The sequence below is a fragment of the Dermacentor andersoni genome, chromosome 9, assembly GCF_023375885.2.
Source record: "Dermacentor andersoni chromosome 9, qqDerAnde1_hic_scaffold, whole genome shotgun sequence".
Taxonomy (NCBI): Eukaryota; Metazoa; Arthropoda; class Arachnida; order Ixodida; family Ixodidae; genus Dermacentor; species Dermacentor andersoni.
This window is the reverse complement of record NC_092822.1, coordinates 68,061,187-68,085,856: the sequence shown is the minus strand read 5'-3', so window position 1 is coordinate 68,085,856 and position 24,670 is coordinate 68,061,187. Positions and strand designations below refer to the sequence as shown.

The 24,670-nt window shown below is 45.2% G+C and overlaps 1 protein-coding gene across 1 annotated transcript; it reads right to left on the bottom strand.

Annotated features, from left to right (window-relative positions):
- Positions 1-12,598: 12,598 nt before the first annotated feature.
- LOC126528212 (probable serine carboxypeptidase CPVL) lies at positions 12,599-23,937 on the bottom strand. The gene is made up of 4 exons (XM_050176100.2): positions 23,791-23,937; positions 19,040-19,235; positions 16,576-16,903; positions 12,599-13,570 (listed from the first exon to the last, which is right to left on the bottom strand). The coding sequence occupies exons 1-4, from the start codon at positions 23,895-23,897 to the stop codon at positions 12,714-12,716; spliced, it is 1,488 nt and encodes a 495-aa protein (XP_050032057.1). The 5' UTR covers positions 23,898-23,937; the 3' UTR covers positions 12,599-12,713.
- Between the last annotated feature and the right edge of the window lie 733 nt (positions 23,938-24,670).

Genomic DNA, 24,670 nt, shown 5'->3' with positions numbered 1-24,670 from the left:
CGAATGATTTGGCGGTGATTGCCAGATATATAGCCAAATTAATAGTACAGTGTAAGCCAACTACTTGCAGTTTGATTTGGCCAAGTTTCTTAAATGGCGGAATGCATGGCTGATGTGAGTAACGTCCCTAAGGCGAAAGCCACGAAATCCACAACAACAACTAATCCCATATTATGTAACTGCAGAGAACGCCTCTAAAACGAAATTACTCGTATAACGAAGGAATAATTCTGTCCCGATTCTACTCTGAGTAGTGTACTGTGTGACCTTCAGACTGAAGTGACCTGTACAATGCATGATTCTGGAGGGCCGAAGCATCTCGTTACAAAGGCGTTCAACTATACCCGCTAGCTAACGTGCCTACAAGTTTTGTGCGCAGTGTAAAGTACATGAGTGTCGACAAATAGACAAAGTTAGTTAGCGAGGCATGGCAACACTTTGATTCGTAATGGTCACATTGTATTTCGCTAACTCCGTCACTAAACTTCTTCCTTGCATCGCCTTAATGCGCTCTAATATGCAAAAACGCATCCTGCATTTGGAACTAACATTAGGCATACCTGCGAAATAAGGCTGCTCGGTTCGTCCCCTCAAAATGCAGGCGAACATTAAACGTAACTTAAGTCGGCAGTTAATCTATCTCTGCTCGAAAACAGCGGACTGCTCACACTTCTTTAAGTACCCTTAAGTACCCGTCATGCAATACGTTACACACCAAAGCAGCCAATCATGTGCCCTCGCGACTCAAACCCAAAGAAGAACCTATATTCGGCCTTACTAATTGCTTTCGTCACTCTCCGCTCCTCCTTGCCATCCCTCTATGAAATCGGCTCCCGGCTGACGTCGAATGTGTTACTGATCACGACGCATCTTGAAAACCGTCTGATAACCTTTCTAAAACCACGAGTTTTAAAATATTAGCAATGCTTGCACAAATTTGCATCGGCTCACATTGCAGTGTCGCTGTAGTACATTTGCTTTACTCATTTAGCTTATTTTCTTGTTTTGTTTTGTATTCTATAAAGTTGTGGCACGTTGTTTTACTCATTGTTTTGTCGCCCCCTCCCTCCCTCGCTTTATGAAATGCCGACTTGGCTTCTAGGGTACAGAAATAAGTTAAGGTGTTTATCTGATCGGACTAGGAGCAGCACAGCGGCGACGGCCTAGGCAGAGCACGGTCTCCGAGTGCGAGCTGCATTCGCGAGCGAAAGCACTGGAGAGGACGACCGATTATATCTTTCCAATACGTCTCTACAAAGCGAACAAATACGCAATACCTTTCCTAAATGTCACAACTCCGTGCAGTGCGAGGGGTAGGCTGCAGTGTACGGATAAGCGCACTTGTTTTTAAGGTAGAACTTCTTTTAAGTCAGAAAAACCTGCCAGAGTTCGGAAGAGCAATTGTCTTGCAGTGGCGCTCAATTCTTCGCAGTAGCAAACATACGGCCTGGACACACCAGTATCTGCCTTTATGTAAGCTTTATCTACGGGAAGTGTAGAGGAACAGCAGGCAGTTCTTGACACATCGTGTACGAAATAATGTTTTTGTGTTTCCAGATAGCAACAAGCCGCCGAAAGGCACCAGAAGAATTTCAGTTTTTATGCGAAAGCTATTGTGTACACCGTACATACTGTAATGCACTATTTGTGCAGTATGGGGTGTACAGGCATGTGATGTACAGTATGTATGTACAGTATGTACAGTAAGGCATGTAGAGCTCTGTGACCGATATATTTGTACTGCTGAACACGACATGGGAGACGACGAGGCAGAGTGAACTATGTGCGAGTAGTCATCCATTCGACACTATAACTGAACTTTAAGAAATATAGAATGAAATTGGTATTTCTCAGAGACGCCCAATTGCTGATGACTCTTCGATTAACGAGGGTTCTAAAGCAGTACTTACTCTCGCTTCACTTTGACCCGCCGTGGTTGCTTAGCGGCTATGGTGTTGGGCTGCTGAGCACGAGGTTGCGTGATGGAATCTCTGCCACGGCGGCCGCATTTCGATAGGGACGAAAACACCCGTGTACTTAGATTTAGGTGAGAAGAAAAAGGTTTAATGATACGAAATGCAGAGAGGTCGGCCGGAGGTACATTCCTTTAGCCAGCTACTCTGCCTGTGGGGAAGAGGAAGGGGGAAAGAAGGAGGGAAGAAAAAGGTACACGATGGGCGACGATGATTAGCAAAGATGTAACGCATATAGTAAGCTGTTTGGACAACTTAAAGGTGCAGGTTAAATAACCCCAGGTGGTTAAAATTTTTGGAGTTCCCCACTATGGCGTGACACATAATCAGATTGTGCTTTTGGCATGTAAAACTACATTTCATTTTTTTAACGCCTAACTTTGGCCGCAAGTCATAGCAGCACGAGTTGAAGCAGGCCAAAATTGAACAAAAGGGAGGCGAAATTTCGATGGGCGAAAAATAATAAATTCGTTGTTCATAAGAACATCCAGATTAGGTGAAAACCTTTTTTTACTGCAACAGCAGATGAGTCCTCCAATCTAGGCTTACCTTGTTCCTCCGTCATTTTGTCCATTGGCAACAAGCGGTTTCGTCATCGACGTTATTTTGTCGTCGTCTGGCTACCTCGTCATCCCCAGCTTCACCACTGCCATCCGCCGATCAAAAATCAAACTTCGCGCGCAACCCTCGCTCCCCCCCTTCCCTTACAGCTGGAATTTGAAACTTATGTAAGTGCATCAAATTGCGCTCAGGGCCATGGCATGGTCACCAAGGCGCTCTCGCGCAGCCATTAGTGCAATGCCTTTCCAGACTACCAATTAGTGCAAGGCTTTTCGCTCCACACAGACTCCGACAGAGGTGGCATCCGTACATTGAGTTCGGAGGGAACAGCAAAAAAGGGCTTTAGTGGACGAGAATAGAACTGTGTGCATTGCGTAAAAGTTCTCTTTGACAAAATAACGGTATGACGGCGTGCAATTCTTCGTCGCCATGCTCGTGAATACGGTGTCGACGGCTCATAAAAGACGCACGTCAAAATGGTGCTTGTGATGACGAGCCTCGAACATGGCTCACACCCGCGGTGAAGGAAGCGCCAGAATTAGGCTGTTTATATAAAAAACAACCTCAAATCCACGGACAGTCGCTGCCAACAACGATGTCACAACAACGCCGCATAACTTTTTTCCTAGTGCCTCACACGATTCCCGGCCGCCGTGCCCGATTTATCAGGACAGAATATACAGGGAAGCGATTTGTTAGCTCTAATCTCGTTGATGGCATTGCATCATCTCGCATTGCATCACCTCACTCGTGAGATCGTTGCATTTGAAGCGTGATAGAAGGAATGGTTGGCCGAGCGGATGGATCAGTTCTTAAGATATGTGTAATATTTATTTCTCCAGGTAAATTTTAGCAAGCAATGGTATTCCTGGCACTAACTTTTCGTGCTTTATGAGGGATCTCCCAAAAAGCCGTCGCGCTAGTCGCGCCTGTGAAGACATAACTGAGGCCAAATACGGAGAAAAAACAGAGCAGGGGGGTCGAACTCTGGTGACGGCCGTAAGTCGTGCCACCATGATTAGGCGTCCCTATCGACGTCAACTGTATAGACTACGAAAGTATTGCTATCATGTCCATGTGATTTCTTCAGTCCGCATAAACTATTTCATACTTTAACAATATTGTTAGGTGAAAGCACAGTAGCGAAACTATTCACAGGGATAGCGAGCACTGGCCATCATGGAAGCCCGCCAACATCCAGAAAAGCAGGTCGTCGTCTTCAGATCAGCAGTCACCGCTTATGGGTACGTCCCACTAAATCCAAGGGTCACATCATCATCTTCTACTAGCACGTAGCATGGCCCCCGGCGGCGGAAGCACACACAGGCCCGGCGCCACTACCGACTCACAGCAGAGGAATGGTGGTAACGCTTGTGTCTGAAAACGTTGACGACATCGCTGGACAACGGGACGGAAGATGTAGTGGGACTGGCGGACATATTCTTGTTTGTGATGTTCGTCACATTTCAAAAGAGGCGATATTCGTCCATGTAGCGAGGAAGAAGTTTTTCAGAAAGGCCCACATCCAAAGATCCCGAGGGCAACGGTAGGAAAATGTTCGACGTAGTGTCGCTGTTCCTAAGGCATTTCTGATTGTCTTGGGAAGCAGCAATACTACTACGGGTTAAATGCCGCGCGTAATCAGCCAGGGAATCTGTGGCGTCGCGTGCATGTATACTAGTCGAAGTTTCAGGGGAACAGGAAGGAATCGGTCCAAAGGTGAAGTTGGTTCCTGTCCGACCAAAAGGTAAAAGGAGAGTACCTCGCAGTGTCGTGGCGGGAGGAATTATATGCGAATGTCACGTATGGCAGTGCATGGTCCCAATGACGGGGATAAGCTGGCACGTAACTTTAGGCAAGCTGCAGGGTGACTAACACAGGAAATATTCACTCAATTGAGCACGTAGTTATACTCTTCGTCCTCCTCCTTTACCGCTTAATAATTTCTTTTGCAGTGCGCGAATCTTCAGCATCTGTTTTAGGCTCTGGCAGCCATCGTTACGAAGCTGATACCTTTAAAATAAAATTTGCCGTTGAAAAGTGAGCCCACTATTACTTTATAATTACCAACCATGGCGTATAGTGCTACGTGCTGCCCGAACTGCGTATGAAGAAAAAGTGACGCGTAGCATTTCCTCAGCTTAGTCTGACAGTCAAGCTTGGTAGCAAGAAGCGGCACCTGTAACTTAAAAGATGAGCTCGCGCAGCCGAGTGCAGTTTGCAAATCTTGGCACGAGCAACGGTTCTACAGTACACAGTACAGTACAGTACAGAACTCTGCGCGGAGGAAGGCAGAACACACATTTTCTGTCTCAACTTTTAGGAAGAAAATGTGGAGGGGTCTGCAGCAGGAAAGTGCGATGTGGACGAACCAACGCGCATAATGCATATAAAGTGCGCGTGATGAAGCTCCAAAGCTAGGTTTCGGGTGCAGAGCCATTTAACCATGCGAGATCAGCATGCCCAACGCTTTGTCAGGGTGACTGAGCACGCTCAGATAATACGTGAAACTGTGTTGTTTGCTCCAATATACCACGCGTTCGACTGGTGAGATCGCCTAAAATGCAAACAAATGCATCAATGACGCCTTCATATCGGACTTTCACTACATGAACTATTTCCACCGCTACTTTTCACTTGTCACTAAAATGATTAAATAACAAAAAAAAACGACCTCGTGGGCACACGATGGTGAGAATGCGGAGCACAGAGCAATTGCAGACGCGCGGCACCTTTCCCTAAAAACCCGCCGTGGTTGCTCAGTGGCTACGGTGTTGGGCTGCTGAGCACGAGGTCGCGGGATCGAATCCCGGCCACGGTGGCCGCATTTCGATGGGGGCGAAATGCGAAAACACCCGTGCACTTAGATTTAGGTGCACGTTAAAGAACCCCAGGTGGTCTAAATTTCAGGAGTCCTCCACTACGGCGTGCCTCATAATCAGAAAGTGGTTCTGGCACGTAAAACCCCATAATTTAATTTTTTCCCCTAATACACGGAAACGGAACAAGCAAGAAAAGCAGACGGCTCGCGCGCTGGTTCTCTACATTCATCACAGAGCGTGATTCCCACCGGGCGATAACGCCGGTATTTTTTTTTTTCAGTTTCGGTTTTTAAAAACATTTACTTTTGCGAGCTTTTTGTGACGCATTGACATGTATTTCAAGCTTAATATTTTGCACAAAGGCAACTGCATGTCTCAACGATGTGAAACTGGGCTTCTCTCGCGGTCGAAAATTTTGTTGCAGTCGGCCTTTAAGGGCAACTCCTGCGATTTTTCGTTGTCAACGGATGCCGAATAAATTCGCTGGGTACGTTCCTGTTAACACTTCCGTCATGTCCTCAAAAATGTAGATTTGAGAGCTGCAGAAATTTTTTACAAATAAATTTCATTGATTACCTCTAACACCATACCTTGCCTCCTGATCAGTTACAAGCCACGTTGTGTATGACGTCAGAAGTGTTCCATGCAGAGTATGCAGACGACAGCGACGATAGCGTCGAGAAGTCGACAATCGTGAGCTGGTGCGTGACGTGACAAGTTGCTGTCGCGAGAAGTTGCGTTCCGTGTAGACGTAGGCTGCACGAAATTCATCCCTCCCCATCCGCACACACAGTTTCAGCCGACGCCAATTGCGAACAGCCGAGGTTAAGCCGATATGTCACCATCGCGTAGTTCATGCGTTTGCTGGTGGGTGACCTGACCGACTGACATTAAGCTAATTAAGCCATCAGGATGAAGAAAACTTCTCCTGTTGTTCAGTTTTGACCATACGGACTTGAAGTAAACCATTCCTCATTTCGTGAAGTGCGCACACAAAAGTCGAGAAGCGGCGACACGGAGCAGTATCGACATCGGTACGTTGCCGTTTTCGACGGAAAGCTGGCCGCCCCACTTAACGGCACTTCCCTAAGTTAAATGCGACTACGAACATAGGTGTATTTGTACGTATTGTCAGCGGTATCTATACTGACATTGGCATTTCTGCGAGAAAACTACGCCTTCTCTATATGAACGATCATACGCGCGAAGTCCTCATCTATGTCCACTTTACGGAGCATATTGCGTGCATAAAGAGAATACGAAGAACGATAAGTAGGCAGCATAACAATGCTCCCGTACTGCGGTCTCCCGCTCGCTGTTTTCGAAGATGTGTGATCGCTCATAGTGTGATTCAGAGTGATGCAACGGTGGTTACATGCACAAAATCTGCTTGCTTTGATATGTTCTGACATTAACTGATGTCACCGATGAGTGTCTATAGCATTATATTTCAAGCGAACGAGAACCACGGCCGCTGTACCCATGTAAACAAATGCACCGTTTCGTGCTTTGAACTGTCAGCGGCGTTCGTGCGGGATATAATTGCGCAAAGTCGATGCTACGCATCTTACAGAGAGCATGCGAAGTGTTTCCTTGAATAGGGGTAAAACACATAAAATAGCAAGCAGCACATGTAAAATCAGTGGCTAGGGCTACCCTTGGTCTTCATGTTGCAGCGCTATATGTAGCGCAGGGGCGCTGGCTCTCGTGGTGGCCGGTCGAATGCGAACGACGGTTCGTGGCTGTTGAATTCTTCAGAATTATAACTTTCAATATTGGATAGATCCAAAGAGCTGGTGCAGCTCACATTGTCACTGGAAGGTCCGGCGCGGCCACAATTCAGCCGAGCGTCTGTTCTTCGCTGCCTGCGGGTAAGTCCAGCAAGCCTTGCGCGCCTTTCCCGGTGGGCACACTCGTGGCGTCACACAAAGAGGTTCGTTGGTCAGGTTTAGGTCTTGTTCTCGCGGTTTTTCGCCAACTTAAACGTATTTTGAATTTGCGTAATATTTCTACCATCAAACGAGTGACAGGGGAGTCTCGGGAACCTACATATCCCTTTATAGTGTCATGGTTAAAAAAAAATCGCCCGAGTTGCCCTTTAAGGGGCGTCACAGTCATGACGTGATGGTTGAAGCATCTCTCTATCTGCTCGTGAGGCGGCTCTCGACGCGAGTACCTTCGCGTTATTTTAGTCTGAGGAATCCTTTGCCGATTTCTTTTTCGTTTTCTTTTTTAACGTAGCGTGATATACATGCTTTCCTATATTGGTATTCTATCCTAAGGATGCCTTGCGCAATGATACACGTGCTGCTTGATCATCTCTAAGCGTCGAGCGTGACACCCCTCTGGTAGCGGCCTTGGTAAACGCGCTCGGGAAAGAGACAGCCGCCAAGCGTTGATTTCTGCGTCGTTGCCCGTGCGGCTGTGCTTGATTCAGGTTTTCAAAGCCAAGCGAGCCAAACCCATCACATGTGTGTGGGTCCACAGGCTTCAAGGCATGGTATGGTATGATATGGATGGATGCGAAACTTTAATGAAAGTCCTGAGGTATGCGACTCAACGCGCTGCGGGCCGCTCCCACGTTGGGACAGTTAAGCCATGCCCGACCGCCGCATCGTGGGCCCTCCGGACAGCCCATAGTTGCGCCCCGGTATCGGGGCTCTTGATCGCGGAGAGCCACTTGTCCTCATTCATTTGTTCCGTACCTCGCAACGAGGGGCAACGCCAGAGCATATGGCCTAGGCTAGCGAAGTCATTGCAGTGCCTGCAAGAACTACTGGCATAAGTGTCGGGATGATGGATCCCATGTGAGCGGGGAACCACGTGAGAGTGTGCGCGGCGATGCTTTTGCCGTCCATGCTGCGACAGGCTTCCTTACACATGGCGCCAACGCTGAAGGCGCGGATGACTGCCCTGCAGTCGCTGAAGATATTGGTATGTTTGTCGTCCAGGAGGTCCAAGGCAAAGGACACTTGCTCGGCCGCACGCGACGACGTGCTTCGTACCGAAGCGGCGTTAACGGTCGAAACCCTGTGGTTGATCGACACTACCGTGGTATTGTTGCTGTTGCCATACTGGGCCGCGTCAACGAGCAGCTGGTATGCTATGAAAAACTTAATTCAGGTACTTCAGGTCGCGCCAGATTCCTAGCCCCAAGCGGGCCGCACCCACGTCGGGACCGAAAGGCCCTAGCCTCTCGGCCGCATCGCGAGCCCGCTACACTGCCCATGTCTGTTCTTCTAGTTCGGGGCTACGGAGAGCCGCGTCCCAACGCTCTTTGGTGTTGCCGTTGTCGTTGCGCAACGCGGAGCATTGGCAGAGCATGTGTTCTAAGTCTGCTACATTACCGCATCGCGGGCAAGTGTATGTAGACAAGGCTTCGGGAAATATTTTGCTTATTAATAGGGGATTGGGATAGTTCTCCGTCTGCAAAAGCCTCAGTGTGAGAGCTTGGGGTCTGTTTAGCTTTATGTGCGTAGGCGGATATGATCGGCTCGCCAAGTAAAAGTGTTTCGTGAGTTCGTTGTCTATGGCCCCTGCAGTACGTGACCTCCAAGCCTGGCTACGCGAGCGCCACGTGGTCCGTAAGCCCTCGCGCAGCGTCATGAGCCGACTCGTTGAGATTAGTTGGGGCAGCGTCAATTTCTCCCATGTGTGTGGAAAACCAAATGATCGTGTGCGGGTTAACATCCTTGCCGCAGAGGATCGCCAGGGCCTGTCTGGAAAGGGTGCCCTTGGCAAAGGCTGTCACTGCCGCCCTGCAGTCACTATGTATTCTGATTCTCTTGCCATCCAGGAGTGCCAGGGTGATGGCTTCCTGTGCGGCCGTCTCTGATCTGTTGTATACAGAGACGTGGAATTCGTGACATTTCCTCTACCATCCAGACAGACCGCGGGGAACGCTCGCCTGCTGCGTTCGAACGCCGCATCGACGAAAGTACTTTGTTCTGCTCATCCCCTGGCTTTCTCGAGCAGGGCTTTGGCTCTAGCTGGCCTTCTGCCCAAGCTGTGCACTGGGTGTACGTTCCTCGGAACTGTGAGATGCGGAGGAAGCTGAGGGACGGCATCACTGCTTCATGGCATGTCGAAAAAGAATTGCTGTGTGAAGCGATACTCACATATCTACAAATATTAGCGCGCTACATTGTTCTACTAATCCAGTAGGAGACCTCTTCTGCGGAAGTGACGGCAGCAATGGATCGCTGCCTTTCAACAGGAAGCTTCTTGTTGCCAAGTTTTCTTTTTGTTATCTCGGTTTTTGCTGCCCGCGACAATGTTTACTCGGGTAAGCGACGAAGTTTATGATGAGGTTCCTCTGTTTTGGTTTGGTTTGTCCGCCGTGCCGTATAAGCGTTAATAGCAGTACGCTTCGGTTCCGAATGCCGCTTGCCACTTCTATCATTTGCCTCTTCTTTGCCGTGTTGCTCTGGCTAGGGTTGCACGACTGCACCGCGTTGTGTGCATATATGCTAGTGCGGCTAGCAAGCACTAATTCTGTAGGTTCATGTTTCCCGGTAAATGGTCGCACCAGCTGTCACGAAATTCATGTTTTTAAGGATAAATTTTAAGCGTGGCTATGGGAATGTTGAACTCTTGCTAGTTACCTCACGAATAGCAATTTTTGCTTTTTTTAAGTTAGAGCTTTTCACCTGGCCTTGTTTGTAGCGAGGTAAAATCATGGTGTGTTTTATCAGAGCGATTCCAGGATAATGCGGTTTTTTAACGACTTGATTCTTTTCGCCGAAGGACGTCTCCATTATCGTGGTTACTCGGAAATGTTCCAGCATAGAGGTAGCTGAGAACTAAATTACAGCTAGCTTCTGTGTATGGCGCTGCTCCTTAGTTTTTGCTGAAAAGCTTGCGTCATGTTTAGGAAATCGTTAACGCCTACTACGGCAGTCTGAGGCAGAGTGTCGAACGAAATTTTTTCGTTCTGGTTTTCGTTTCCGTCCACCGAAAACGACTTTGTTCTAGTTCATCTTCGGAGCGATATAATAGTGGTTCAAACCGGTTCAAGTACATTGGCATAACCGAAAAATAGCGACAGAAGAATAGCAGAAATTTATTTTGTGCGAGAACGCTGCAGTCGGGGCTTCTTGTTCGCATCTCGTGGAATATGTCTGTTTCCTGTTTTATTTGCATGCAGCATTTACTTTCACTGATAGTATAGTCAATTCCTATGATCATGGTCATGAAGTCCGTGAATTGAGAGGTCATTGCATGCACGGAATCGCTAAGAATATTACAGTGTACTTTTCTTCGTACATAAATTAAGCAACAGCTGCTGTTGGTATCTCATTTTGTTTGGAAAAAGCTGGAAGGATGATGCGACAATGAAACATTTGGGCTACGAGATACGCATTCATGGCGGCTATTTACTGCAGGAAGAGGCTGTCGCGCGAGCAAGAATTTTGCTGTGGATCATGCATACGCTAAGGCATGTCGCTCTCTATAGACACAGGTCACTGGTAAGAAAAGAACCGTTCTTATAACCAGGCGTACATCCTCTTTCCGCTTCTTCCCTAACTGATTTCATTCATATAACTGACCTGGCGCCTTCAAGATATATATATATATATATAAACAGGGTGAGGTGAACTTGAAAAATGACAAACATATCCCTGAACGCTACAAAGAAATTGGGAATAGTCACGCCAATAAAATAAAAAAGAAAGAACTGTATAGTTTCGTGTGAGATGTCCTAGTGGTACTGTGTGCCAAAACACTGTCTCCGCTTCTTCGGGCCTTCTTTAGCTTGTGGCTGTATTTCGTAATAATCTAATTCATTTCTCAATCTTCTCCGTCACGCCAAGTGCCCCATCCAGGCTATATGTGCCGGCTGTCGTGGTATAAGCTCAGAACGTGCTGCGAAATTGTATGTGAAGTGTAGTGTTTTATATGCGGTCTGTGGTCTACACATGCGCAAAAACGCTACGGAATGCCTCCTAATCATATCGTGGTTTCAGTACTTAAAACTCCCGAAATTATATTGTTATCCTCGCTTGTCGCTTGGCGGACGACTTGTTCGCTCTCTCCAGCACATGCTCTCAAATGAGGACCGTTCAATGTTAGGTGCGGTATTCGCGAAGTTATTATTTAAGTTGAGCACGTTGCAGAGCCATAGCGTAGATTAGGTTGTTTCATATAGTATTCCCAAGCCAGAGAGAAAAAGGCAGGAAATTTGGAAGCGAATGCCACAGCACATATATTCTTAATTTGATTTCCATGAAAACCATTACGTTTTCCAAAATGTCGCATCCTGCTAGCGGCGTAGCAACCACACTGGGTGCTCTCCCTTAAGGTCGAAAATTTCACATAGTTCCATTGCGTTCTTCGCTGCGTAATCGATTCTCTTCGCCCTAATAATGTTAATGCTATAGCTGACTCTAATATTTATTTACTACAACTAATCATTTAACACTTCACAATATCCACACCATTTCACTGCAGTCTCATTTCAGGGAACCAGCTGCATACATTTTCACAGTTTTCCCTCAAGCCACGATGTGCAGGAACCTGTCCTCGAGCCGCACGCAGTAAGATTAGGCGGCTTACTTTGATAACTGCTGTTTCGCATATAACTGAGACATTTCTGTGTGCTAAGCAATACAGACACTTCGAGTGGGCACGCTAAAATGTATTTACTTATTTTCAGCGCGCAAACACACATTACTGATGCCGAGCACTTTATTACGGTACGTGTAATCATTACTGTAGAATAGGAAGGTGGCACGACATATCTGATAACGCTTACTAAACTCACGGACACAATATCTAGGGAAAGCATGGACGCGCGCGTTTTCGCAGAGATCATTCGATGCAATTTTAGACTGGAAGTTTTAAGGCCTCATAGCAGACAAGTCGTAGACCTTTTCTGGAGTTCACCATCGTGAAACCCAACAGTGGCTTATGAGAAATTCTATTGGGGCGGGCTCCGAATTAACATTTACCACCGGAAGTTTCTTAAGCGGCACCTACATTAAGTGCACGAGCGTTTTTGCATTTGACCTATGTCAAAATGTGGTTGCTCCGGCCAGGCTAACCCGCTTCGCTGTGCTCAGCAGCTGAGGCCGCAGGCATGACTTTTGAGCTGTTACTCCCGCTTTCTTGCTACTCATTATTCTACCCAGCACACTCTTCTTTCCGTTTCCTGATAAAGCAATAGCCAATAAAGTTTTCGCGATACTGAGCATTCAAGTGACATGTTCAGTCTATTGAAATTGACCAGAAATTGACAATGTGTCCAGAAATGTATTTATTTATTCAGTGCTCAAACATGAAGTTATAGAACGAGCATGTTTAAAACAGCTTTCACGTGGTTCATAAGGGCGCACTAACATTATGAAATGGTGCCAGATCAGCAAGACTTCTTGCTGCTGCCACACTTATGGCCCGGCGCAGGTGGAGCCGGCTTTGAAGTAAACTTCAAAAACCGGTTGTACATGTCGCTCACAGCCATCGATTGGTCGGATGATATAAAATGTCCGCCGAAGAGCACGCTGTTGTACATTACTGCCCCTGCCATTTTCTCGTAACCCGTCGGTACCTTATAGGGACTGCCTGTCTGGTACCAAGGCTTCCGAACAGCTTCCTTGAACATTTCTGAGCCTTGCCATTTCAACTTCGCAAAGGAACGTTCCATGTTAGTGGCCGGGAATATGGCGTCCAGCTGTGCTGTGTAGAAAAGGACGTAAGCTTTGTCGAGTACGTCCACCAAGGTTGGCGTCACATCAACGAAGAAGTTTCCTATCACTAACTTCCTTGTGACGTCATAGCTCGTGGCGTCGAGGATTCTTGAGGTACCAACGTGAATCAGCTTCTTGAAATGTTCTCTGTTTGCGTATTCCACGTATTTACCAAATTCCTTCGCCCTGAGAGGGTTTGTGATGCTTCCGTGGTGCTGAAAGCCCGTCAACTCCTCGAACAATGTTTTCTTTCCACCTGGATGTATGTTGAGGACCGTTTGGCTCAGCAATGCTGCAGCTTGAGTAAAGTTTTGTGCTTTGATCATATATTCAATTTTCTGAAATTCCTGATCAAACCTAGAGCGACCTTGTTCGTCGAGCAGGCCGGAACAATAGAGGTAATCGGCTGAGTTGATTATTTCTAAAAGCGGAAAGACAAAGCCATTGCCAAGCATCACGCCCTTCAAGCTCAACGAAACCTTCTGTGGTTGTGCCAGCAGTTTCTGTGCCAAGCCAATAGCTGACCTTGCTGTAAAAGAGAGAGCAGCCAATTGTACAACTTAACTTATTTACTGAAAAAATATAGGTATTTACATGCTTTCACAAAGTCCCACAAAGTCTACCTGCATACGGCATATGATAATGAATCTGTGGGAGCCAATTTTTTTTTCATCCGCAAGATGTATGAGTGTCGATACCAGTAACTGCTCTCTACATTGTGCAAATTGCACTGTAAGTGTATAATATGGCGAAAATATAGTCATAAGGGCACAAAAGCTACCTTTCTAGCAAGCTTGGCTAAAATGGTGTCAGTCTCGAAGGTATTAGTAATTATGATATGTTGTTATAAGAGTAGAGTAGCAACAGGTGTTCGTTGCAGTTTACAACGTAAGCTAAAGTGAAGTACTTCCCGTTTTGAAAAAAAACTACATTTATAGGAGATGCTGTATCTAATACTACAACATTACGAACATTGTAGCAGGCGTAGAGCGGTGACATTACCGCCCATGCATTATTTGCATCGGCATAGATCGCGCATTATGCGAAATATAGTCAGCAAGGACAATGTAAACGTTGGATTCAATATATAGCAAGTGCTCAGGTTTTGTCGACCTGCTAGGTTTCCTGAGACAACCACCACTTTTCGGAGGTTTAACTTCAATAATACCCAGAAAATTCATTATTATATCACATGCTTTGGGAACAAAGAGCATCTGAATTATTTTTACCACAGTAAAAAAGGTAACGTTCAATTCATCCAGAATTTGCGAAGGCATTATTTCTAAAATCGTGTACGCCTCTTGATACTGGCGATGGGTATACGCCAGAAATACTGTGACTTCGATTTCGCAGTCACAACAGGTTTATTATTGTAACCAACTATCAGACACTTCTTGAATTTAATTTTACTATATCGTTAGTGATTATCGCTGAATTATGTCCATTGCTGTTGTAATGTGTCCTTGTGAAAAATTTCCAGGTGACCTCAGCTATCGCATAAACGACTCGAACGCGAAAGCGTTGCAAAGCTTATTATAATTCACCTTATTCCGCCTTAATCCGCCTTAATCCTCCAACATCCACCCTAATGAACCTTATTCCACCCTAATCTATCTTAATCTACCTTAATCCACCGTAGTACCCAAACTATACACCGTAATCCAGCTTAATCTGTCTTCATCCGCATTAACCGACCTTTCTCTACCGTAATCTTTCATCCACTTTAATCGACCTTATGTAACTTAATCCACCCTAATCCACCCTAATTCACAGTAATCCTTCTTACTATACCTCGATCAATCTTAATCCACCCTGACCTCCTTTAAAATACATAATAATAATTTAGATTATTCCACCTTATTCGACGTTATTCCACCTTCAGTCACCTTAATACACCTTAATCAAATCGCTAATCAATCATTGATTAACTTTACTAATCTATCATCTCTCGTACGCGGCTGGACATGTTTTGGTTCTCTTCTGACATTCCTTAAGTCATATGATATTTTCTGTACCTCACAACGCTACCTTCAAACAAAGATTAAGGCTTTCGCCTTGAAAGATGTATGCTTATTCCTGCTGTGCTTCTCACAAGAAAAAATTGGAGGACGCTAAAACTTCGTCTTTTAGAGTGGAACGCAACAGAATTCAGAGATCCCTGACTGGTTCGCACGCTTCCCGGCAACTGCAGCTTACGAAACCGTAATGCTCACCGGGAAACATTGGCGGCGAACGCTATGCACGAAGGCGAGCTTTCTGGGAAAAACGCGGCCCCTTCCTTCAGCCGATGCTCTATTATTCTTTCGCACTTTCAATATTTTGGTCTCAGAACATATAACACAAGAAGCATGCGCAGGCGGTGTGTTATTTCAAGACGTTTGTTTGTGGGCTGTTTCCAAATTGCGAGGAATAATTTTGTAATGAATTTAATGCAAGGTATGAGCAGCTTGAGTGATAGAAAAACTTTAGTGCCGTATAGAAGATACGGATAATTTTCGCCCACGGGATGCCAACGCCGGTTACGGCGCCGACAACGGATTTTCTGTGACGCGGGGCCGTTAAGGACATCGGGTTAATACCAGGAACCTCACTTTTGGCTAGTAGTATATCGTTAATGAGCCTTTAGCGCTCGCCTCGCCTCGGGCTCAAGCAAGCCAAGAAATAAGTTTTATCACTAGAAGAAAAAATTGTAGGACACCTGAGCTTTGCCTTTGCGAGTGGAACGCGATAACATTCAAAGATCCCTGATTACTTCGCGCGGTTCCCGGCAACTGCACTCTATGTAACCGTAATGTTTACCGGCGAATGCTGGCGGCAAATGCTATGCACGAAGGCGAGCTCTCTGGTAGATACGCGGCCTCTTGCACGGGCCGCGATGCGGCTGAGGCGAGCGCCATCTGGAGGTGTTGCAAGGAACCGGGCGCGCCGCTACGTGGCCTCCAAGATTTGCGCACGCTGATGCGAGCAAATCTCGCACGTGTTGGGCGGCCTATGAATGATAGAAACGCTGGAAACTGGGTTTGTGTTCGAGTTTCTGCATGACAGAATTGTGTTTTCTCGTATACTCAAGTTACAATCCGGCGCTACTATGTCTGTAAGTTGTGAATAATCGTCGACAATAATCTTGAGAATAATAGTTGGCGGTTTGTGTACAACTTTTTTACTTGCCTGTATCGGCAAAAAAAAATGTGGGAAGCTCGTGTTGCGTATGGCAATGTCGAAAGGAAAGTGTATAATTATCGGGAATAGGACCTTTGCACCGTATTTCACTTTAACGTAAACGCTAAAAAGGCAGCCTACTCTGCTCATACACTCTAACACTGACAGACAGCGCCGCTTATTCTATTCCTGCGAATTGTACTCAACATAGCCGTAGGGGACGCGTAATTTGACGCGTATGCATAGTTGTGCTGCTATTCACGCTTCATTGGCATTTGTATTGGTTTAATAGATACTTACTTGTGAATCTAGCGTGAACGTCTTTTGCTGGTTTTAAAGCGATAATCGAGAAAATATATAGGTAACGCGTCTTACCTCCGTACGATTCTCCAGCGATGAAGAACTCTCTTCCCTTGTACTCGGAGTAAATTCTCAGAAACCGCCTGAGAAATTTGATGGCGTGAGTAGAAACCTGTTGGAGCGTCCATGGGTATTCGCGGTTTCTATCGAAACTGAATCCGGATCCGGCAGGTTGGTCCAGATAGATGATGTTAAACTGATTTAAGAGAGTGTGGCTTCTGCGGTACAACTTCCCGCCAGCGTCAATGCCAAGAGGGCCATTTTCAAGGAACTGGCTGTAGAGCGCAGATTTCCCTGGATCACCTTGTAGCCACAGAAGAAGGGGCTTCTTATCGGCATCGATCTGTACAAATTATAAATGACAAGAAAGCACGCATCTGTAAAATTGCTAGGCTGCACTGAAGTCACATTGTAAGGGTCATGTCCCACAAAGTTACACAAAGTTTAGCAATTTGTGAATAAATTAGTTTTTTCAGTGATACCAAATATGAGACGGAGAATTCTGCACTACGTGGGTGCTAATCATAGTCATGTTGAATTACAGACAAATTCGTGGTATAACCTGAGGGGGTAAGTTGAGTTGACATTGCAAAATATATTTAAATGTACGTAGAAGTTGTCACCTGTTAACCCGTTAACGAAAGAGCCATTACCTCCGCTATAACTTAATACACCGAAGAAAAAACACACCTTACTTTATATTTATGTGTCAGTGTTTATTATGTGTTGCATACGAATTGCTCAGTTGTCAAAGAAAATTATACCGATTTCAGGTGGTAAGATTATTTCGAATGAGCAAGGTGCAATCTTCGGTAATACAATGTTAATAGATCGTTTAAGGCGAAATATAGTTGGAACAATTCTCATATCTGGCTCGTTGATTAATTGGGAGATTAATAGGAGGAAGCGCTTTCGGTCTTTATTTATTTAGTGTTTCGCAGAACCACATGTAAGTATAGAGTCAAGCAAGTTGCCTGTTTGCTCAATTTCATGATTTCGTACGCACTTTTGAGTGCGCCTGTGACTGACAGGCTTGCTACTTTGTAATGCACTATGCACATTTGGAGTGTCTCAGCTACCAGGGCATTTCTTATTTACAATTTAAAGGCAAGTCTACTTTCTCCTACCTTGCGTTGACGACGGTTTCTTCCTGTCCAAGACTACTCGAATATTACCGTTAAATTTCGCACTGAACAGAGAGCCACCAAGTTGGCGGCGTGGTACACTGCGATGCTGCCCAACATTTTCGAGAGGTGCCGTAGTACATTTGTCATATATATATATATATATATATATATATATATATATATATATATATATATATATATATATATATATATATATATATATATATATTCCTAAGATGTAACCCACTGAGAGAGCGATAAACACTTTTTACCTTTCTTATTGTGTTTGGTGGCTATAGCGAGCTGTGTTACAGTGTTACTATCACGAATTTTTTAAAGCCATTTGGTGTGTGGTGGAAACCACGAATTTCACGCGATTTCTACGTGCACCAAAACAAAAATGGCGCGTACATTTGACACTTTTTACCGCAAGATGCAAGATTCTATAAATAAAAATAACAGAAGCAAATACTATTCCAAAGCTGCCTACGGGAACGAGACACTTAGAAAGAAGGTAAAAAAGAGCAATTATCGATCTCTGAGCGGGACAAATGAAATATATTCCACAGTTGTCTATAGGAACCAAACATTTTCGTAAGAAGGTAGAAAGCCCTTACAGAGCTCTCAGCAGGACACATGATGTGAATATATTAGTAAGACAAAGTTCCTACAATATTGCTCCGAGAGAGAGATAATTTAATTGAAAGAAGGCAGAGAGGTCGGCCTGAGCTAAGGCGCTCTAGCCTGCTACTCTGCACAGGGGGAGGGGGAACGGGGACATAAAGATGTGATGAGGGATGATGATGACATAGCAAGAGGGATGCGCAAAGGTGAAAGCAAGTTCAACACTCTGATGATAAACATTCACAAATGTCATCCATGAAGCCACAATGAGGTTTCGCATCAAGTCTGTAGTGAACAATTTGAGTGAACTTAAAAGTAGAGGCGCTAGGACGAAGCTGGTGTTCGCCAAAGTGACCAATATTGCTGCGAAACTTTAGGTAATCCCAAAGCGTCTCACACTGTCAACTTGATGTCCTGATGTAACGCTAATACGTTTAGTTTATCCAAACAAGATTCCACTTATTTTAGCGGCCCTTCATTTAAAATACTGCACGCTGCCAATATCATATTTTTTAAATATTTCACATCTGCACATATTTTCTAATTACTGAAGGAAAGGAAGAAGTGAATATAAACTATTTTTGCGTACTTATGTACTTGTAAGCTATCAGTTTCGCGGTGCATTCTGGTATATTAGCTGCATTGCCACTGAAACTCTATTCTTACTCCAACAAAAGTTCTGCGAGTAGCTAAATCGAAACAGATGATTCGTATCATGTATATCTTGCCTGCGACTTGATGTGCAAGAAGAACAAGTACGTAGAGTTTTTGTTGTCGTCGACAGGGATGAATCCGGAATACGCTTCCAGATTCGCGCACGGAGTTGGCAGGGTTACACGGCTGCGGTTTCGCATTTCGTTGAGTTTCGACTGGTATATGTTGTCATTTGTGGCGGGGAGCAGGAGATCATCGTCGAAAACGAGTCTGGAAAGAACACACGGTGCATTTGAAATGGCGTTGCTTTTTGGTTCACATTTTTTCAACGTTCATATGTTGACTAACAGGCGAGATGAAATCAGTTTTCTTTTTCTTTTCACGCTTTATGGATGCTTTATGTAAATTTGTTGTTTTTTTTCAGCACGCCATTCTGTTCCTGATGACGAGCATATAGACCACTTCGCTTTTTTTTTCAGACGCTTGACAACAGCAAGGATGCTCTTGAGTAATTCACAAGACTCGCGACTAAACACGGCATTTGAGCCGCGGGTCGTTCTCAGACTATGGCCGCCTCGTGGCTCAGAACTGCGCCTTACTTAGGTTCTAAAGCATTCTCATGGAATGAAAGGAAACTCTGAAAATAACTTTCGTGGCTGTGCATTTTTCACGCATTGGTGTAATATTGTGGGTGTCTTTTTTTTTCTTCTCTCACTTCCATTAATTCTTCTTTCGTCATCTAGCCTGTAGTAGCATGCCAAGTCTACTGCTAGGCTAACCTCTCAATATACCATTATTATTTCTGTGTATGTCTTTACAACTTACCAATGTTTCTTTTTTTCAAATTCAAGTGATTTCTGAGTATGAATCGTGAAAAAAGAAGAGCTTCATGTGGTTCTCGAGTAGATAGCGATTCTAATGCGACACATACTTTGCTTTGCCACCGCCACTTTGCGGGTAGTTGGCTGCCGTATTTTCGGTTCGGTTTGCGCGTAGTGTTACTACATTCAAAGAAAATTTTAATTGTCAATAAAGGAAAACCGACTGGGGCGGAGTTTCAGCCCATCTATGTGTTACTGAGGCAAGCAATACGAAAACACTTAAAAGCGGTTTTGCTTCCTTCGTACGAACGCTGAATCAGTACAGCTTCCATCTGCGACGGTTTCGCATTCGCCCACACACAGATGAGAGGAACAGTAAAAATAATAAAAATGTTGCATTCAGTGGCATGTCTTCACTTATATTGCTGCGGTAGATAAAACGTTAAAGTTTGCTTTAGGTTACACTAACGCAGTTGGAAATGGGAGACAATATTCGGAAGCGCTTTCACTTGTGCCCGTTTTGCCACCGCAGCTTTCCCATTATTGCCACAGAAAGAAGTCCCTGACGATAGATGGCGCAGCATGTCAGTGCAAAGCGGGTAATTGATAAGGAAATTATAGGGTTTAACGTGCCCTTCGAGTTAAAGATGTCCAGGTGACAGAGACAGATAGATTGCTTTCCTAACCACTTTCTGCTTTAATAACTGAGGTTGCATTCTCGGCCACAACATGTCTATTCGGTTATAACAGCACAATCGTTGATATTACGGAAGGCTCTTTTTTGCTGCCTCTAAAGCCTCTATACCAAGTGCTGTATAAGTAGTTTAGATGCTTATTATGACCGCTTAAAGGTGCCATTAGGCGTACTAAATATGTGGTGATAAGAATGCAGCTGCATTCTATGAAAACGTTCGGGGAGCTTTACGCTACTATATGGCAAGTCCATGAAACCGAAATGGTCTACCTTGCTAATTGCGCATCCCCTTGGCTAGGCGCACGCCTGGATATGTAAACATGCGCCTCTAGAAAATAAGTAGTTTTCAAATTGTATTGAATAATAACATTAGCTTATAAATTTCTACGCACGTTAAATTTTCAGTGTATGCTTACGTCGCTGAACTTCCGCTTTTATCCGAGTTCAATGTGTCCAAAGCAGTACAGTAATAGTATTTCCATGGCTGGCTACTGTGCTTGAGTAGAACACATGATCATCCAACCTATCTTGACGCTGATTGTAGGGTTCGATTCCTCTTTTTCATAACCGAAATCTTTATCTCTAGAACACTCTATAGTTTATTGGTGAATACAGAGAGCTAACATTTTCCTGTACATTCACTGTATCCGCCCCTGTGAGCCCTTCCATGACTTCTGGGGATTAGTTTTGTCATCTTACTGCCATAGCAACTACGTGGACACACCAGGCGAATGTCGGCCGTCGCCTTGATGACTGTATATATTTACGTATGCGTATGCTACACATTTACGTACGCCGTATATGCAGGAAAGGTAACATACTATTCAACCACCAAGGTAGCTCAAACCAAATCTGTCTTCTTGCCGGAATTGCCAAGCGAAGCTTGTATTGTCACGGAAAAACCCAGTTGCTCCCAGAGCAAAGCGGCTACGGCAAAGGTAGGTTTCATGAGTTCACAGCTGCGCCGACGCCGCAGTGTGAGTCATTAGACAATTTTAGTGCGTCCGGTATCCCGGCAATAACCGACCGGTTTGCCGGTTGAGCGGGGGCGTAAACATCAGCGGCCAGATTGGTGGCGCCAGCTTGTGGTGCAAAGCTCAACTACACAAACACAGAGCCAATTACTATATTCTGCTTAGCTGCTGGTGTAAATTTTCGGCAGCGGCGTAATCGTGTTCACAGTTAGGCCGTTGCCGAAAATTTGCACCCCAAGCGAAGCCGAATACAGTCATCATAATCATCAACCGCCTGGTTACGCCACTTCAGGGCAAAGGCCTCTCCCATACTTCTCCAACTACCCCGGTCATGCGCTGATTGGGGCCATGTTGTCCCTGCAAACTTCTTAATCTCATCCGTCCACCTAACTTTCTGCCGCACCCTGCTACGCTGCCCTTCTCTTGGAATCCAGTTCGTAACCCCTAATGACCACCGGTTATCTTCCCTCCTCATTACATGTCCTGCCCATGCCCATTTATTTTTCTTGATTTCAACTAAGATGTCATTAAACCGCGTTTGTTCCCTCACCCAATCTGCTCTTTTCTTATCCCTTAACGTTACACCCATCATTCTTCTTTCCATAGCTGGTTGCGTCGTCCTCAATTTAAGCAAACCCTTTTCGTAAGCCACCAGGTTTCTGCCCCATACGTGAGTACTGGTAAGACACAGCTGTTATATATTTTTCTCTTGAGGGATAGTGGCAACCTGCTGTTCATGATTTGAGAATTCCTGCCAAACGCACCCCAGCCCATTCTTATTCTTCTGATTATTTCAGCCTCATGATCCGGATCCGTGGTTCCGCGGATCTGCAATTTCAGCTCTGTGCTTGCTTGGTTGAGCTCTCCGCCACCAGGCGGCTGCACTGCTCCGGCCTCTCACGTTTACGCCCCCGCCCATCCGGCAGTCCGCCCAAACCGCCACCGTTTGCCGGAATAGCACACACGCTAAAAGTCTATAGTAGACACGCTAAAAGTTTCCAATGGAGAAACCTGTGAAACCGCCCATGAAAGGGCTCGCCGTCTGCGCGCCGATCCAGCAGTTAGAGCCGCCCGACCCCAGGTAAACCGACAGCAACGAGAAGATCCCCAGCTGAGGGATCGAGAGGCCGAAGCAATCCGGGGCTGTTACCTGTGGATTACTTAACCGTGAAGACGGTCAGGTGCGCGCAGGACAAATTTCGCTTACCCGCATTTTCCGATAGGGAAAGGGTTGGTCAGTATTTCTCAGACTTTTGCAAAATTTCAGCGTGCTAGAAAGTGTGAAAACGTTTATTTTACACCGCATGGCTTTTATACCAAACCTTCTGACCATTAAAAAGTGCCTAAGAGTATTACTGCTCACAATATGAAAATGACGTCATTTCACTGGCGTCGTTCTTTGCAGGCTGCGCAGTGGCGCTTGTGTGATACCATTGCAGGCTCTACACGGCGCATTGAAACATTTAAGGGTGTCAGAAATTTTCACGCACCCGCGTACATCGTATCCGCGTATAGAGGCATCCGCACATACTTAAGGTACCGTTCGAAGAGTTCAGATGCAACACTAAACTTTGCGCGGCGCACTCAATGATTCACTCTTCGGGTGAAACAGCCCATTATTTAGTCAAACTTTGTCATCCGAGTCCCCATTGATAGCGTGAGGCTACCGAATGAGTTACCACGAACCCTGGCGCTACTTTCAGATTATTATACAAAATACCTAATATATATATATATATATATATATATATATATATATATATATATATATATATATATATATATACTACTATATGTTATACAGCACAAAGATAAAAAATTTTTTCATTTCAGCATATACCCAACATTAATTTCCTTTCAAACCATGCTGGCTTTATAGGCGTTCCCATATTGCGATATCTTATGAATGTCGGCAAATTTAAATAAAATGAAATAATGGTCGCCAAATGCGTCAGCATTGGTCAAAATAAGTCTTTTTTTGGTGAAAGGCCCTGAGACTGTTGCTTCACAATGCAAAAGCATTGGCTAAGTATCTGCGGATTACATATTTACGTTAGAAACCCTCCTCAAAAACAGCTGATACCACATACTGGGTCTAGCCCATTGATCACATTGATCTGAATAATCCCTCTGATTCTAGTCCATAAATATCATAGCGCAACATAGTATTGCTATATGCGAATTTATTATACCAGTACACCTTGCTCAACGCCAACTCATTTGCGTGAAATTGCTGCTGCCCAAGTGAGAATTCAGTTTTTCAAATGGAGAATTGAAAACTATGAAAATGGTCGAAAATATTTACTTCTCAACAGTTGCCTGCAATGTCCACTTACCTTTGCTGGTCAGAGTCGTCATGCTCCTTGGTCTGACCAGTGGCCTTACATCTAGCTAAAGCTAAAGTCGGAATTAAAAACACTAGTGTGCCTGCGTAAAACTTCATCCTTGCCTAACCGACGACCGAACAGCAGTAGTGTCGAAATAATGTTCTGAGCTGTGCGCATTTTATATATTTCAAGAAAAAGAAAGTATCGTAGCGCGCGGCGTATGTGGTTTCAAGGAAATAAGAAGGAACATTTACTTTTAGTTTGAATGGTATAGTCTATTGTGCACGATTAAATAGATCTTTCCTTGAGTCACAGCTCGAAAGAACGTGACCTAAAGGTTGAATAACAATTCCTAACGCAAACAGGCGCGCAGATATTCCATAAGGAGTGTTTTGCCTGTATGTAAGTCTATGGTGGAAATATCATTATTTATCTAACACAATAGACGTACCCTGAGGAAAAAGCTCCTGCTAGTGGGAAAGATAGTCTATAGCGCACCAGTTAACACCGCCTTATGGCCAAGTCCCGCTGAGTCGACATGATTCCGAGGCCGTCAAGAAGCCGACGCCAACCGTCGGCCAACTATAGACGGCTGTGTGTGTCGCTGAAAGCCATTGTGCCGACGACAGCGAGTCCTCCTAGTGGGAAAGGCTTTCCGGCCGCCGATGCATGCAAAACCAGCCGACCGTCGTTCGGCTAGTGTTTTGTGCCATCGGCAGCTCAGCGAAAACTTTGCAACAACGCTGTTGTCGGGGCAACAGCGCTGGTAGAAACATTCATGCGCGCACAAAGTGAGCCTAAAGAGTTTCCGAAGTACACACGATCGTCAGCCCTCGCCAGCCGTCCTCATCGGGCCTGACCGGGTGTCAACCTTGATCAATGCAGATTA